The 17,145-nt window shown below is 44.6% G+C and overlaps 3 protein-coding genes across 6 annotated transcripts; 1 reads left to right on the forward strand and 2 right to left on the reverse strand.

The window, feature by feature from the left end:
* Positions 1–875: 875 nt before the first annotated feature.
* On the reverse strand, positions 876–2,624 carry glrx3 (glutaredoxin 3). The gene has a single exon (XM_037452938.2). It carries the CDS (start codon positions 2,622–2,624, stop codon positions 1,623–1,625), a length of 1,002 nt encoding a protein of 333 aa, XP_037308835.1. The 3' UTR covers positions 876–1,622.
* Positions 2,625–2,640: 16 nt separating this feature from the next.
* Positions 2,641–13,292, forward strand: bag6 (BCL2 associated athanogene 6). Of its 4 annotated transcripts, none has more exons than XM_062565263.1 (25): positions 2,641–2,768; positions 4,342–4,429; positions 4,520–4,637; positions 4,953–5,167; positions 5,553–5,624; positions 5,703–5,825; positions 5,995–6,200; positions 6,393–6,525; positions 6,704–6,904; positions 6,983–7,205; positions 7,477–7,524; positions 7,676–8,022; positions 8,108–8,189; positions 8,297–8,592; positions 8,943–9,189; positions 9,315–9,484; positions 9,621–9,674; positions 10,097–10,205; positions 10,429–10,553; positions 10,918–11,052; positions 11,330–11,383; positions 11,472–11,711; positions 12,013–12,120; positions 12,211–12,357; positions 12,769–13,292. In XM_062565263.1, exons 2-25 carry the CDS (start codon positions 4,349–4,351, stop codon positions 12,862–12,864), a joined length of 3,630 nt encoding a protein of 1,209 aa, XP_062421247.1. In that variant the 5' UTR covers positions 2,641–2,768; positions 4,342–4,348; the 3' UTR covers positions 12,865–13,292. The 4 variants fall into 4 exon arrangements, with proteins under 4 accessions (XP_062421247.1, XP_062421246.1, XP_037308831.2 ...); XM_062565262.1 differs by having other exon boundaries at positions 8,297–8,613; positions 12,769–13,291; XM_037452934.2 differs by having other exon boundaries at positions 8,297–8,613; positions 11,472–11,696; positions 12,769–13,291.
* Positions 13,293–13,843: 551 nt separating this feature from the next.
* Positions 13,844–16,601, reverse strand: tspan13b (tetraspanin 13b). The gene is made up of 6 exons (XM_037452940.2): positions 16,424–16,601; positions 15,336–15,503; positions 15,161–15,241; positions 14,937–15,050; positions 14,720–14,836; positions 13,844–14,555 (listed from the first exon to the last, which is right to left on the reverse strand). Exons 1-6 carry the CDS (start codon positions 16,484–16,486, stop codon positions 14,481–14,483), a joined length of 618 nt encoding a protein of 205 aa, XP_037308837.1. The 5' UTR covers positions 16,487–16,601; the 3' UTR covers positions 13,844–14,480.
* Positions 16,602–17,145: the final 544 nt, after the last annotated feature.

Genomic DNA, 17,145 nt, shown 5'->3' on the forward strand with positions numbered 1-17,145 from the left:
ACCTGAACAACATAATATCTGGCTTCCTTCTGGCATAGAATCATATTTACAAATCAAATTTTTATTAGGATGTAATGTGATGTCTGAAGAAATGTTGGTACTCACTTTAAGACTCCTGTGAAGGGTGAATTGAATAGAATTTGAATATTGTGCTTTATTTATTTTCAAGTATCGAACAATGAAAACATGGAAAAATTGTTATCATCATGTAGGAGTTTCTGCAGCATCACATAGGGAAAACCATTCCAATGAAAGCAGCGTAGCCCGGGCCCTCACACATGCACGCATGGAACATGCCGGACTCTGGTTGACGCTCGCATGCAAAATATGACATGGAAAAAAACTCAAACAAACAATATTAGGTTGAAAAAGAAAAAGAATTCAAGATGTGTTAGTTTGCATATTGTCATGGAAAAAATATGACATAATGACTTTGATGATGAATGATACCAATCTTGTGTATTTGTTAAATTAGGCCTCAGCCAGGGGGAAGTTTGCTTTGAGTACAAAGACTTGAAATAGTGAAACAGTGTTTATGATATTTGATTAATTTGGTTTTCAGCTCTAACACATCATCATGAGGCAAACTTCGTGTCTAAGAACATGGGTTCTTCAACACGAGCAGCGAGTGGGAAATACACATTCTAATGCCAACTATACACCTGTCACCTGTCACAGGATTTCAATCAAATGAATCCCATATACAAACGTTTCTGTTATGTTCATGGACAACATTGAAGAGTGTAAACTAAACTGTACATTTACTGATAAAATGAGATGAGCATAAACCTATCCCCCCCCCCCCCACACACACACACTACTGTATGATTTGCTGAGAATTACTACCAATAAAAATGTTATACTTTGAGACTGTGGCTTGTAAGTCTGTTCACTTTATTGGATCCGTGTAGCAGTTTTCAAACTTTAAGTTGATAGTCAGTTAAACGCTATATAATCGTTCATCTTATACATCATGTAATCCTTTGTATTGAATTCTACCAAGATATTTTCTCCCACATTGGCTTTAAAAGTTGCCTCAGAAACAACACCAAATCTTAAATTTCTATTGTTTAATCAGAACGTTATTAATGGACAGATTGTTTAAATAAGTGCCACTTAGACATAAGTATTTAAACCAGAGTGATTATTGGGGAACAGTTGTTTTCTACATGGACGAACAACAGGAGGGCATGAAAAGAGAGGCTTGGTAAATAATGCTTCAGTAAATGACAATGTTCTTCGGGTGTAAATTGTGGAAGCACAAATGTAAACCCCAAACAAAATGACAACAGAATATGTGAACACATGTCAGCTGTTTTCATAGATTTATGAATTTGGGACAAGCGCAGGGATGGTTTGATATCACTCCAAACATTTCTTGAGATGTACTTTCAAGAATTACTGTGAGAAAAACAAAACAAATGAGAACCAAAAGTCAAATCTCATCAAATGCATCAAGTAGAATGTGAACTTATCCAGACAGTTTGATTATTCTATCCATCATTAAACCTATTGATCTCCATGAATTCACTTTCTGGCCGCGGTGTAGGATCAGTGACACCGGGCCGATCTGGGCATCAGCAGTGGCATCTCGTAGGTCCTGGTGGACCGGGCAGATCCACCTACGACTCCCCCTTCAGCACCGACACCAGGTCTCCGCTCTCCTTCAGCTCCTTGAGGATGTCCAAACCTCCGATCAGATCTCCTTTCACATAGAGCTGGGGGTAAGTTGGCCAGTTGGAGTAGGTCTTGAGCCCCTGACGCACCTCTTCATCCTGCAGGATATCAAAGGTGTCATAGTCGACACCGGTGCCGTTCAAAATCTCCAGCGTCTGCCTGCTGAAGCCACATTTTGCGGCCTCCTTGTCGCCCTTCATGAACAGCACGACTGGACTCCGGTTGATGATGGCCTTCAGCCGCTGCTCCAAGGTGACAGCCTTCGGGCAGGTGTTCTCCAGCTCCCCAGACTCTGCCAGCTCCTTCACTATGTCCAGTCCCCCCACCAGCTCCCCGTTCGCATACAGCTGAGGGAATGTGGGCCAGTTGGAGTAGATCTTCAGCCCCTGCCTGACCTCCTCGTCGGACAGAATGTCGAAGCTGCTGAACTGGATGCCGTGCTCTTTCAGCAGGGCCACTATCTGGCGGCTGAAGCCGCAGCGGGGCTCCTGCGAGGACCCCTTCATGAAGAGCATGCACGGCGCCGCGTTGATCAGCTTCTTCAGCCGCTGGTTCAGGTCCGCGGCGCTGCTCTCCGCAGCTGCGACCGGACCGCCGGCGACTGCCAAGCGCAGCACCTTCTTGGTCAGCTCCGGGGCATGGGCTCCGTCGATGCGGTCCACCTTCTCCCCTGCTTTGAAGAAAATGAAAGTGGGGACCGAGATGATTTCATACTTCTCCGACACCTCTGGCACCGCTTCGGCCTCCAGCTTGACGAACGTGGTGTGAGCGTGTTCCTTGGCCAGTTCGGACATCACTTCGTTCATTTGGGCACACTGGGGAGCCCATGCTGCCTGGAAATGCACTACAGTTAGGCATTTTCCAGCTTTGGCTAAGAAATCTTCAAACTGCCGTTGTGTTGTCGCTTCTACAAGATTCGCCATTTTTCTTTGCTCTGTAAAGCGCATCCGCTGGGGGCCTTACGTCACATCCGTTCAGCACGACAGCTCCCCAGTCCTCGAGCTTGCACTAGGAAGTCATTTGCATGTTATTTGATGATAAGAAACAGCTTCATACACTGGATAAGTTGAAAGATAGTGTGACTTTTTAAGGTAACCGTTGGACACCACTCCACTTTCACACACGCACAAACGTATCGGAAGTAATACATAACCGTCGCTTGCCTATGCGTGTTGTAACGTTTAGTTTATGTAGCATTAGCTTAGCCTTTCGTTAGCTGCTCATAGTTAGCATTGTTGCAAACGTTCCTAACGTAATTTAGGCTGAGCTAAATCCTGCTAGCAAGCTGATGCTAGCTATCGGTAGCTGGCTAGCGTTTTCCGTAGTAACTGTTAAGAGGTTCACACCACTGCTGAAACTGTTTAATTGATCCTAATACGTGTACGTCGACTTGCCTAGCTATCAGGATAAAGCTGTTCTACGCTATTTATTTAGCTAACGCAAATCGTCAGGGCTGATGAATAACTGAGGTAACATTATGGTGCTATTCTTACCTAGCAAGCTTAGCTAACGTTAGCGGCTCAATCTCTAACGTTAGTTTTTTTTTTACATTTACCTTCAGTTTGTAACCATTAGCTACATCATACATAACAGTGGACAATATTTACGCTAACGTTCAGCAACTGATGTAATGTATGTTTTACGATAGTAAAAAAGAAACATTTAGCCACTTTCGTAAATATACTGCAATGGTATCTGTATTTGATTGTATTTCAAAGTTTTTTTACGGTGCAATTAATTTCTAGATAAAAATAATTTGTGCCTTAGTTGTTTTTTTTGTTGATCAATCTCTCAATTACTTCCTTTATTTACTAAGCAACTTAGTAAAGGCCAGACTTTTCCCCCAAGTCCTCGGTGTTGTCTTCAATCTGCTTTTTTACTAAAAATGTAGTCGCAAGAAGCTCAAATCTTTTAATTTACAATGATATAAAATATATAGGAGATGCAAGTCCTCCCACATCGGTGGCAGGCTAAACTTAATCAAAGAATGGATCACTAGCTCGTGGAGGATGTGTGCAGCAGTACTTATTACTTACTGTCATCACTAATTGGATTAATGCTGACATTTCTGTCAGTTTTAAAGGTTCATTTATGAACAGAAAATAAGTTGCCTGAATGTTGATAAACAACTAGTGTTATCCCTTTTTAATTAACCTATTAATAAAAAATACACACAAGGCTTAACTTTTTGCATCTTCTGCTTCTCTTTATATATTTTATCTGGAATTGTTATGTGCATTTTATTTGTTATTTTCTTCCCTTGATTATTGCTCAGGTAATAAATAAAATGTAGATTAATGTGAAATTTGCTGTAAGTTGTACACTTGCATCAGACTTTACAATTTAGTAAGAGTAGCCTATATTTCGACCAATATTAGCTAATTACTGATACATTGTCAGTTTATATGTCAGCTCATGAGTACCAAGAAGAGAGTAAACGAATTCCAGACCAATGTTTTGAGTTTGTGCAAATACATTTCCTCAATTGACTATTGTGTTGTCAGCTAATATATATAAATATACCGCAATCTTCACACTTCTTAAACTATTTAAGGGATCCTAGTAAAAGGCTTTTTATTGTTGATACTTGTATACTTGTACTTGTATTGATACTGGCTTTAAAAATGTAGCGCCAGTTCAACTTACTAGTTTTTTTTCATTTAGAGACACCATGGAGGAACAAACTGCAGACATCGAGGTGACAGTCAAAACATTAGACTCACAAAGCAGAACCTACACAGTTGGTGCTCAGGTAAAATATTCAATACATTCACCAAACTCCAGAATCACGTTTTCAATCAACCTTTGTGGTAGACTAATTTCTGATCCATCTTATTTGTAGTTGACCGTGAAAGAGTTCAAAGAGCACATTGCCCCTTCGGTGGGTATCCCTGTGGACAAACAGAGGCTGATCTACCAGGGCAGAGTCTTACAAGATGAAAGGACTCTGGCAGACTACAGTAAGTACTCACTGGGTAAACCAAATAAAATGCAGATTTAATTTGTTTTTTATCCTGTTTCAAGATTAGTTTTTTAGGCCCCAGCGGGTATAATACCTGTGCGTATTTACTTTTTCTTATTTATTATCATCCGCTCATTGATCTTTAACATTAAGTAGGAATTACATTTGACGTTTGCTGCTATTTTAATTCGCTTTTAATTGATTGATTTCAATTAATGTATAATACAGCTAGGATTTATTTTGTTTCTCAAAACTTAAGTGTGATATCAACACATAAGTTTACCTGTAAAATAGTGGTTTTCTGTTTTCTCAGATGTGGAAGGCAAGGTGATACATCTTGTCGAGCGTGCACCCCCTCCACCCTCCCAGCCTGGCTCGGGGTCTGGAGGCACTTCAGCTGATACTGGACCCACCTCCTCCTCCCAGGGAACATCTCAAGTGCCTCCACATGATCGCAACGCCAACAGCTACGTAATGCTGGGCACCTTTAACCTCCCTGTGAACGTCATGGACCCCCAGCAGATACAGGTTGGTCTGCTATCGGGCAATGTGTTCTCGATGTTTTTGAAACGGTCCCTTTGTCAGCTAATCTGACCGTGACCAGCAGAACCGATTGACGGTTCTTCAGCTTTTATTGTTATCATAATTATACTTATTGTGAAAAGCTAACAGATCTCACTATCATTTCTGACATAACTGAGCATGCTGTCCAGTGTGAAGAACAGCAGCTTCAAAAGGCCAACAAACCTATTCCCCCACTTAACATAAATTACACGTAACACGTGTGGAGAGGATGAGTGTCCTCATAATACATTATGTTGCCAACTCTAAATCATGTTTTATGTCTTGACTGTATGAGGGTTTATCTTGAAGTATTGTTTCCAATGTCGCATTTGCTGTTATTTTTCTTTAGATGTCGGTTCAGCAGATGGTGTCTGGTATGGGAGAGACTGCCAGGAATGCCAGAGTCACAACCAGCACTGGGGTAAGATGCGTGCTGATTGCATACAATCCCACTTAACTCTGCCCTGTGTTTTCCTCATTATCCTCGTTTCTATTTCAGAGCAATGGGTCTGTGAATGTGCACATTGATATGGACCAACCAGTGCAGAGCGAGCCTAGGCTGAGGCTGGTGCTGGCTGAGAACCTGCTGAGGGACATAAATCATGTCATCCACAGGATGGAGGTGAGGGCCCCACTTCAGGGTATTTGTTTGAAATCATATGTTGATACACTCGCATTTATATATATCATTCACAGTTGTTATCGATTTGACGCTGACGATTCTCTTGGTCCAAAAATTCATATATTCATTCACATAATACAATTGCCTGCTGTCTTTTGGGTTTTTTTAGGGTACGCCAAGTGAGCCGTCAGCTCCAACAGAGACCTCATCCGCTGCGGCGGCTGCTGCTCCTCCTCCTCCCACATCTTCATCCACCAGCTCCACTCCTTCTCCTTCCACCCAGCCCATGGACACCTCCCCACCTCCAACAACTCCCCCACCTCCAACAACTTCTTCAGCACAACCTGAGGGACCAACACCCCAACCTGGACCTAAGTGAGACATCTTTTCTTTCTCCATGACTCAGATTGTGATTCATGCCACATACATAATTTCAACCCTTTAAGTCAGGCATGTAATAGTATATATTTTTGTCTAAATACATAGTTATGATATATCTTTGATGACTAGTTTGGTGACCAGTTATTACCCAATTTTAATCTGCTCTCCCCTCCTTTCGTCCCCTAGCCACCCAAGTCCAGCTGAGTTGGCGGAGATGTTGTCTGAGCTTCGGAGGGTGGAGGAGAGACTGCAGCCCTTCATCCAGAGAGCTCACACCATCCTGGAGACAGCCACCACTGCAGAATATAACAATAACTCAGTAAGATTCAAACAGCCAAATAATAAACTGGTGTTCTTTTATATATTTCTGAAATATATCCTTTTTGATTTAGTCTGTGTATTCATATGTAAAAATTCCACGGTTGTGTCACGAGTTGTTAAATTCACGAAGTACAATGTTCAGTGTTCACTTTAAGATGGTTTCTTTTCTGTCTTAGGAGAGAGAGGAGGACCAGCGTACTCTCATCCTGACATGGGAGTGTCTCCGTCTCCTTGGCAACGCCCTTGTGGCTCTCAGTGACCTGCGATTGAACCTCATGAGCCCTGTTCCCCGCCACTTGCACGTGGTCCGACCTTTTTCCCACTATGCCACCCCAGTCACTCTGCCTGGAGCTGTGCACCACCACATCCCAATGCAAGTAAGTGAAGGCCAGCGTGATTTAGTTATTAATGCCTACTTTGAATGTAACCACACTGACTTGCACATTGGCCGACAGATGAACCTGGGTGCTACAGTGACTGTTGCGGCTAACGGCACTGAGGGACAAGCCCCGCCCACACAACCGGCCACCCAATCGGAGCAGGCAGGTCAGGGACAGACCCCCCCCACACAGACTTCCCCGTCCAATCAGCAGGCTGGACCGGGACAGGCTGGCCCACGTGTCATCAGGATCAGCCACCAGGCAGTCCCGGTGGTTATGATGCAGATGAACACGGACGGTGTGTTGTCCCCTACCCGCCACTGATTGAATGCTCCACCGCCGCAAAAGTGTTTGTGTGTCGTATTGCTGGGCAACAGTGCATTAGAGTTTAGTCATCGCTCATACCACACTTCTTCCTTGTCTGTGCAACTGCTACATCAACCCGAGTGATCTGAAGCTGGACACTTTGAGCTTATCTGATTCACAGATGACTGTCTAATGCTATGTAATAGAGACTGGGAGTTAATTAAGGAGTTCATACTATTTGTGTGTTTTGTATGAATGTGCAGGCTCAGGTGCTAACCCCGGAGCTGGACCGCAAATGCCTGGACAACCAGGTAAGAATGGCATAATAATGTTTTTAATTAAAAAAAAATTAAACACGCTGTAACCTTGAATTAAATTTAGTATATTTAGCAAATGACTCCTGAAAACTCTTCTTCTTCTCGAAGTCATATTATTCTAATCATTTGTTGTGTTTCCCCCAAGGTGCCCTCCCCCCTGACTTTATGCGGAATCTCATGCAACAGATTAGCCAATATGCTGCTGCCGTAGCTACTAGTGCTGCCACCGCCACCGCCCATCCCACCGCACCCCAGCCCCCCCCTCCTGGCTACAACTCCACAGCCAACTCCTCAACTACCACCACGGGTCCTAACACACCCACCACCACACCTACCGCTCCTCCACCGCCTCCCCATGCCGGCCCCCAGCCCCAGGCCAGGGTCGTGTTCACCCGACCCCCCTTTGCACAGAACATGCCCCCCCCGTCCTTTGGCACTCGGGGAACCACCATCAACGTGAGAGCTGCCATGCCAGGCCAGCAGCCAGGACAGGTGGGAATAAAGGAACTGATTTGGTTCCCTTTTTTCTTGATGATTGTCAACATTTGAGACCAATTGAAAAATCTTGTCTCCACAGCCGTTCAACCCTGCTGCTCTGAACCAGATGATTAGTGGACTGGTTGGGCAGCTTTTACTACCAGGACAAATGGGTAATAACGGTAAGGGTAATTTAGTTTTGGAATTAGTAACTATATTTGTAAAAATTTCCAACATTAGTCAGGACTGCTGCCAAATTAGTAATATGATCTGTTTTGTTTTTTAACAGCTGGTCAAACAGTCACATCCTCCTCCTCCATTTCCACATCCTCTCAATCATCCTCCTCCGCCTCCTCCTTTTCTTTCTCCAACTCGACTCCAACTCCTCCGCCTACTACAAGCACTACTGGTCCAGCGAGCCAATCTGAGACAAACACCAGTGAGCCCCAGTCCCAGGAGATGCCCCCAGACTTAAGCCACTTCCTGGATTCTCTCCTCGGTGTGGCCGGCGGGGCCACTGGGGGCGCTATGGGGGCCCCTTCCATTACTGTCACCACATCTGGTGTCCCAGCCTTCATCCAGGGAGTGAGTGAATTCATGCAGCAGGTCAGCCGAGTGTATTTAACAGTCGTTGCCTGTAAATTGTATCTAAATTTACTAATAATTTTTGTGGCCATATTTCAATAATCTTGACATCCAAACATTTGAAAAGGGATTTATATAAGAACCTATTTTGCTAAGTATACAAATCACAGGTAAATCAATATTTCAAAAACTGCCCCGACCGTAGTCATCACCATTTCTCCTCCTGGCCCACTAGAGGGCAGACAGTGAGTGAGTCGCCTGTGTACTTCATGTATTAAAAACAAACCACTAACTTAAAGTAAAGTAATGCGAACAAATCACTTACGCCTTGTTTTCCGTTTAATTTCTAGGCCCAACCCATCTTCTCTCCACCCCCACCTTCCTCCGGTACCGCTCCCGCTGCAGGGACCGCGCCCAACCCCCCCGCAGGAGCCGAGGCCCTCAACCCGGAGCTGTTCACAGGCATCGTCCGCGGCGTCCTGAGCACCATGATGGGCTCCCTGGGCCAAGCCCAAAACGACACCGAGAGCATCGCCCAGTTCATGCAGAGGCTGTCCCAGGCCACCAACATCTTCATCAGTCCCGAGGATCCTACCGGTAACCAGCAGGAATATTCTGCTGTCGCTACTGCAGCCGAGGAAGCAGCATCTGATTGGTCAAAATGTTGTTTCTAATTCTAAATTCTAAATATTTTTTTTTATTCTTTGGGTGGGGCTTTTCAGGCTTTTTTGGAGAGCTGCTGATGTTGGTGTGCCAGACGTTCACCATGTCAGACCTGGTGATGCTGCTTCATGGTCAGCACCAGCCTCTTGGCCGCATCCAGCCTCAACTGTCCCAGTTCTTCACCCAGAACTACCTCAACGGCAGAGAGCCCACCGATGAGAATATTACTGTTCGTAACTCATTTTAAATCATTTGTATCAGATATTTTCATACTGAAGAGTAGTTGGAATTAAATTATTGGAGCCCTTTGATGATATGTCTTATTTTCTTCTTTCTCCATATTCTGCTCGGTTTCTACCCCCCAGGCTGCGGCGGAGAGTCTTGTGAACGAACTGGAGGAGTATATCAGCGAGAGCTTTGTAAGTGCTTGATGTCCATGCCTTTGCTGGTACAAAACAGTATATGATTAAGGGAAGGCCTGCTCATAGTCAACTTTTTATCAGTTGAATAATTTGTAAACGCCGTAGAAATGTGATGCATTCACAGATAATGAAAAAAAGCCATCAAAAGGAGTCTCATAGGTAATACATGTCACTAATGGCCGCTGATATAAAGCAGTCTAGGGCCATGCGGCTGCTCTGCAGGTTAGTTTTACTGACACTAAGTCTATTTAAAGGTGAGGTTTATCGAAGAACAGACAACCGAGGGGAAGAAGCAGAAACCCCTAAATAGATTGAATAACAGTAGTTCATTGTACATAGGTTTCATCACTGCAGATGACATTTTAAATCTGTTTGATTGAAGAACCTCCGGCTGTTATGTCAATGTGCTGCTCCCACAGAGAGAGTCGTCAGTCACAGTGTTGGACGGCGTCGACGCCACTCAGACCAACATGTCCTTCTTCAGACAGCAGCTGATGCACATCGCCACCCATATTCTCCGCTGCACGGGTAAAGCTTTAGAGAGTTTAAATAAGTTGATCCTGTGATGGTTTATGAATGGATATTTTGGTTCCAGTTTAGCCTCTACATGTTTTTTCAGCATCAGAGCTAATAATATATTGATTCTTAATCAGAAATGCTGCTGATGTTTATCGTTAATGTCTCTGTAGGACTTGTAGTGTTGTGTTTTTTTTCTTTCTTTTTAGTTATTGTCAATATTCTTCTCATCCAGATGACACATTTGGGCCTCGGCTGCTGCAGATGTGCAATCAGGCATTGTTTGAGTGTCTTGCCCTGAACCTGCACTGCCTGAGAGGAGACCAGAGAGCCCTCACCGCCGTCATCAACCACCGCATAGTCAGTATACCAGCGCTCACTAACCGTCCGCTGAGTAGGCAGTAGACTTCAGACGAAACGGACTTTGGCTTGTTAGTCACACACCATCAAGTGTAGGGCTTTGTGCTAAGTCATCTTTACTTAGGCAAACTAAACCAAAAGCTAAACCAAGTCATGGAGTTATTGACCAGGCGAAGGCCAACAGTCTATTTCTCTTATTAGTAATAACATGGTATTATAGATTTTTACATTATACCCCATAAAGTAGCAGACATGTACGGTGTCACAATGACCACGTAGGAAAGAAGCAGACAAAACCAAAGCTAAGTCGTTTTAACAATCCATCGAGAATCAATTGAGGCTTTATTTCCTCTCGTTCTACCAGCGGAGGATGTCCAGTGACATCAGCCCCAGCCTGGTCAACTGGATGACCAGCATGATGACCATGAGGCTGCAGGTGATTCTGGAGCACATCCCCATCACAGAGGAGCAGATCCAGAACTATATAGTTCACACACAGGTAACAAAACAGTTGTTTTAAACCATCACTGTATGTTTTAGCTCTGGATTGATGGACGCATGATGGCGTCCGTTACACTTGATAACTTACAGTGTGTTTACCACAAATTGTGTGTCTGAGCTTTCAGTGTTAATTCATGTATTTTATGTTTTTAAGCTGCATCCGTCTTTCTTCAGAAGAGAAGAGCGCGTCCTTATCGGATGGCGGTTACATATCCCGTTACTCAGGACACCTCGTCTGAAAAGGCTAATAAATATTAAATGAAATTCTTTCACAGACGGAGCAGTCTTCAACTGGCACACAAGAGCCCGAACGAGCACAAAGTGCAACGGTGAGCACAGCGCCTCTTTCATGATCTCGGCTCGCCGGCGCTCCGTCCCTTTCGGTTTCCGTCATTTCGCTGTTCTCCACTTCCAAAGATCGGGGACACCCTCTCGCCAGCGGCGGCCACCACAGCAGAGGAGGCCATGTCGGTGTCGCACGACACCAGGGCGCCGTCCCGGGAAACGCGGGCGTTGCCAGGAGACCTCGGGGCCTCCGGAGGAGCCGCGCCGCTAGGGGGCGACATGGCGGCAGCTGGAGCCGAGGGAGGCAGCGACGAGTCAGCCCGCGAGTCGGAGACCTGGGCGGCTGCTGTTCCGCCTGTGAGAGCCCACACAGTTTGTATCCGCTTTCAACGTCGATCCCTTATTCGTAGCACCGCCCTGTTTCACATTTAGCGTTTCCTTGTTCTAATCCGGTGAACAAACGCGACTTTTGTTCTTGGTTTTTTACAATCTTTCTAGTGCTTGAATAGATTTAAAACGTTAAATTGAAAGTACAATATCAATTCTGTGTTTCCTCTCTGAGCTGCAATGGAGAAACTGTAACAAAAAGGGCTTTAACTTGAAAACAGGCTTTTGTAAGATACACCTGGTGCATCAGGAGCTCCATCTTCATTGATAACTGTGTGTGTTGTAGGAATGGGTGCCCATCATCAGGTGCGATATGATGACCCAAAGGAAGATGAAGGCCCAGCCCCCGCTGTCTGACGCTTATCTGCACGGCATGCCGGCTAAACGCAGGAAGGTAATCGGATCGGTCGAAGCTCCAGTTTATGACAACCGGACGCCCCTTTGTCCGAGCCTTCTTCAAGGTGTCAGTGCGTGTCTTTTGCAGACGGGACTTGGCGGCGGAAGCCTCCTCTCTCTCTCTGACGCGGTGAGTCAAGCAGCCAGGGCGGCGGGAGTGAAGCCCATCACTTCTGCGGAGCGATTACAAGACGATCTGGAGAGCCAGGAGCTGAAGGAGGCGTATGCAGAACAGGTGAATAAGTCCAGGGACACATCCTGTGGGTGTGCGTCTGCGGTCTGCTCCTCTGGTTTTTCTAGTTGTTGTTGTCTGTGATGTGCACTGTTCGCATCACATGTGACCATCTCTCACCATCTCATTACACTGCTGAATGTATCGTAAGAACACAAATAGGTCTAAATTAAACAAATGGTCGGAAAATGACAACGAACATGGGCTTGAAATTTATATTAGAATTTGAAAACTTTCCCAGTATGCTTTGTTTTAATTTTTCATACAATTAGATTAGATAAGTGCAAACGATTGGTCGAATACTCAATTCTAGAAAAATCATCTTAATTTTTTTCACAAACAATTAATCTTGGGGAATTTTTCCCTGTCACCTTCTGAATACTCCATGATAATCACATCTGTATTTAATCTCAGGTTAAAGCGGACATCAAGAAACGAGTGAGGGAAGACCCGGATTTCAACTCTCAGCAGTCCCCCAACGCACACAGAGCCTTTTCATCAGACTCCTAATAGAGTGCAACGGAGATTCTCATCATTTTTATTTCTTTGATCTTCATTCCCCCAAACTTTCTGTATGGCTTGATAAGCAGTTAGGAGCCCATTTGACTAATTGCCTCATGCTATTGTGACTATTCTCCCAGTGCCTATTTATTTTGGTCCAACATTTGGCTGAGAAAATGTTCCTAACGCGATGGGGTCAGATTTACCTTTGACTAAATCAGGTCACTTTAATTCTGCTTGGATACTTGTATGTCTTTTTTGCCCTCATATCCTTGTTACTTTGTTAATATGGAGCCCAAATTCTCATTTAGTGGATTTTAGACTTCCTGTAAATACTCCTGAGTGCAGGAGTATGCTTTCATGTGACGAACAAGCGGTTTGGTACATGAATGTAAAGTAAGCTTAATAAAAAAAATACTTGATACAGTAAAAGTCTTGTCTGCTTTGAGAAAGTTGAAAGCCAAATATCAGTGATGGTAAGTACCAATTAAGTGTTGTCAAAAATAATTTACGTAAAATAAAATATTTAAGTACAAGTGTCGAGATGCATAAGGTATTTCCTTTTATCTGTTCAAACAACCTTTGACCCTGAGAGTACCATCAATATATTCTATGCAGAAGACTAACAGCAGATTCTTGTGTATCCCAAAAGGTTGTCTTTAAGCCACAGTTTTTTAATCATTTGTTGATATCCAGTAAGCTACAATACCCTCATTCCATAAACAACTCTCAAGAGCCTGTTTAACTTAATATGTGATTGGTTCCACGGTGCCAATGAATGCAAGTAAAGACTAAGCAGGTTACAAAATGGATCCAAACTCAGCTCACACAGTGACACATTGTAGCAGCGAAGGTCACAGTCAACTTGGTGAACCGGTTGTGCGACCAGATGACTCCAAACAGCGAGCGATTTACGTGGCACAAAATCGTCGCCTGCTGAGAGACACTCCATTAGCTCCAAATCCGACGAGCAACATAAAACACAACGTTTTCCTTACAGGTTTATTTGTGGACGGAACGTGAGACTGTTGACATGGTTACAGATGATGTCACACATGAAACAAAGCAATAAATACACATAACAAAAACCTGGTTTTCACGACAGGCTGCATCAGGAATTACTTCAATACGCTTCCTGCAGTGAAGGAAACCCATCCCCCAAAAATCCACTGAGCAATAGATTCAGCCATCATGGCTCACCCACCGGTTATTTGCATAGTGCATGTGTGTGATATCTTAACACCTCTCACTTTGAGACCGATTAGGCCGACGAGGCTCACGGGCATAAAGTTACACTGAAATAAACAGTTGATCCAGCTCTCAGCAAGAAACTTGAAAGACAATATTCACATCAAGCACAGTATACAGTCAATGAAAATAATCAAACACTAAAAGCAAATCAGATGTATTTATAAGCAAATGCCCTCACGTTCTCATTAGTTACAGCCAATGCTAACATTTGGCCCACGTTAAGACTCAAGATTCCTTCTCTATTTAACTGTAACCATCAGGGTCATAATGGTCATTGGTGGCTATGCAGAAAAAACTACATTCTTCCTTCAAACGTCCAGATAACATTGATTTAGTCGAGAGGAACAAGAAGTACTTTATCAAGTGGAGAGCGGTTAAAGAAAGGCTCCGGGGTTTGAACGCGGGTCTTTCAGGTTTCTGTATCTGTAGGCGAGCCAGACGCCAAGGATCTGAAACCAAAAGACAGAAAGAACATCAAAGAGGTGCGTGGAATGAAAACCTGCAGGACAAATAGCGCGTCAACCGGAGGAGGTGGCGGACACCGGCAATGGGGATCCCCCCCCCAAGGAGGCGACGCAGCGCAACATCCATCCCAACGTCGCCACCCGCTGACCTCGGTGAAGCTGAAGAAGAGTCCGATTCCGCCCACGAAGCGCAGCACCTCCCCGGCGGCCTGCTGGATGGTGCTCGAGCACGTCGTACACTCTGGAGGGACGTCGTTAAAGCAACTCTGCAGGAGGTAAAGGTTGGAAGTCAAAATACAACGGCCGGAGACGTCACGATAAAGACAAAATAGAAAGAAAAAAAATTAATAAGGAGGTTGCGCTTACGGCGGCACAGGAGCCGTTGAGGGGAACGGAATTGAAGCCACAACAGTTGAGGGTTTTTTCTACGTCCCTCTGAGTGACCTCGGATCGGTTCCAGCCGACCTCCAGCAGGTGGTTCTGGGGGTGAGGAGCAAACGCACTTGATTTGCCTTTTCAAAAAGCATGCATTTTTAGAATTTTTAACTTATTCTGAAACATATTTAAACCCCCAAAAAGCCCAAACATACCTGTTGTTCTTTATTGAGGGACAGGCAAGCACAGGACACAGAAAACTGCATGACAAACACTGTGAACAGGATTATCATGTACTGGAGCAAGTTTAGGAAGTCAACGTTGGCTTTAAAAGTAATTTAAAAGAAAAAAACCACCGATGGGGGAATAACAGCGAGCGCCGAAGGATACGAAGAAGAGCAGAACCTGGTGGTGCTTCAGGGCGCCGCACAGCCCCACGAAGGCGACCAGGAACAGGAAGATGCCCACGCCGATGACCCCCGCCACCACCCTGATGCTGGAGACCAGGTCGAACCATTTCCCCCAGGCCGCCACTCCAATCAGCAGCAGACTGACCAGCTGGGGAGGAAGTAAACAGCGTAACCACGGCGACAGGGAGGAAGCAGGGCGCAGGTCTCCAGGATGTAACCCGGGTGAGCGCCGTTGGAGGGCGGTCAGCCGGGGCCCAGGCAGCCAAAACATTATGCGCTCCGATAACAGATGGATGGATGCAAGTACAGAAGGGCATGATGGGAAATACCACGCCAGTGATAAGCACATAGGAGGGTGGGAAGGGATCGAAGGGATTCTCTACGCGACGCCAAAACGATTAATATACACTGTTTTTGCCATTTTTATGTTGGCCCAATGATTATTTCCCTTTTTAACGCTTTTGTGTCAGGATGTCAAGTTGTGGAAAGTGAACTCTTCAAAATGTCTTGTTTCGTCAAACCATAAAGAAGTCGGTTTTTAATCATATGACAAAAAAACAACTCTAAACAGATTTAAATCATCAATATTAGATTTGAAGCTGCAACATGTATGGCTTTTGACTAATGAAAATACAACATTACATTTCTCTAAATGGTTTAAGGCCCCAAGGCCCAGAGTTTTATTTAACTTATTTGAAAAAAACTAATAAAAAAAACTTAAAAAGAACAGAAGGTTATACAAAAAGAAAGTTTTACAACTGAAACCAGGCTACATTAAATTAATAAAATAGCAGAACTGCGAAGCGAACAAACGAAAGCGGCGTTTCGTTTCTCAGAGCTCGAACACAGGACTTTATTCTAGAAGTCTGTTCATCACTAAGCCTTCGGGGGGGGGGGGGCTGCTAATTATTGACCACCAACACCTGCCGCTTCCACCACGCGCTCAGAAACACGTCGTTCTTTACCCTGGAGCTGTTTGCACAAGGCGCGAGAGACGGAAGCGGACACAGCTGTCGGGACGCTTCGAAACGGAGTTGGTGGTTTCCCGACGTGACGTCATATACTCACCACGTAAAGTATGTTGAGGGCGCTGAGCGCGTTCTTGGTGCAGATGAATCCGCCGCACACCATCTCCGCAGTCCGTGGAAACGCGAGTAATTCTGCCTCTCGGGAGCTTCCAGCGACACTGCGTCCGTCCCCAAACACTGCGGCTCCTTCGAAGCGTCTTGTTCGCAGGTGAAGGCGTTTCCTGGACGGATGCTGCTCGCTGATTGGTCGGCCGCCTCCATTACGCCCGCGTCACCGGGTTTGAGTCACTGAGGGGCAAGGGTCACTTATCGTGTGGTCTTTATTAAAGGTCCTGCGTTTATGGATAGTTCAATACGTGCAAATACATAATATAGCAGGGTTTGCCTTGTAACGTGACACTGGGTGTACAAATACTTTGTCGCCACCTGCTGGCCTGCAGGTGTAAGGTCGAAAAGGTCAAATCGCTATTGAGCAGTGGAAATCAATTGATTACAGTTATTTCTTGCCTGGTGAATTCACCAATTCAGATCTTGAGAATAAACGTTTTTTTTCTTGTTTGAATTAAACATCATTATTATATTATAGTTATATTCTAATCACAAAAATATGACGTTTGTAGAGCTGGCAGAAGGCAGAAGAGCAATAGATTTGCCAGAGAGAAAAATCTTCCTTCCTCAACGTTTAACGTATGAATATAGTAGACTGTGTTTTTCTGTTTGTGAAAAGTTCATAGCTCTTCATCAGAAGAGAATAATTCTTCA

The sequence above is a fragment of the Pungitius pungitius genome, chromosome 11 (genome assembly GCF_949316345.1).
Source record: "Pungitius pungitius chromosome 11, fPunPun2.1, whole genome shotgun sequence".
Lineage (NCBI taxonomy): Eukaryota > Metazoa > Chordata > Actinopteri > Perciformes > Gasterosteidae > Pungitius > Pungitius pungitius.

Excerpts from the sequence above, each read along its gene's own strand:
- tspan13b (XM_037452940.2), bottom strand. The coding sequence starts at position 16,486 with ATGGTGTGCGGCGGATTCATCTGCACCAAGAACGCGCTCAGCGCCCTC. Across the intron at positions 15,504-16,423 it reads CCCTCAACATACTTTACGTG|CTGGTCAGTCTGCTGCTGAT; the intron begins GTGAGTATATGA and ends CTTCCTCCCCAG. Across the intron at positions 15,242-15,335 it reads ACCAGGTTCTGCTCTTCTTC|TACATGATAATCCTGTTCAC; the intron begins GTATCCTTCGGC and ends AACTTGCTCCAG.
- bag6 (XM_062565262.1), top strand. The coding sequence starts at position 4,349 with ATGGAGGAACAAACTGCAGACATCGAGGTGACAGTCAAAACATTAGAC. Across the intron at positions 6,526-6,703 it reads CAGAATATAACAATAACTCA|GAGAGAGAGGAGGACCAGCG; the intron begins GTAAGATTCAAA and ends TTTCTGTCTTAG. Across the intron at positions 7,206-7,476 it reads GATGCAGATGAACACGGACG|GCTCAGGTGCTAACCCCGGA; the intron begins GTGTGTTGTCCC and ends ATGAATGTGCAG.
- glrx3 (XM_037452938.2), bottom strand. The coding sequence starts at position 2,624 with ATGCGCTTTACAGAGCAAAGAAAAATGGCGAATCTTGTAGAAGCGACA.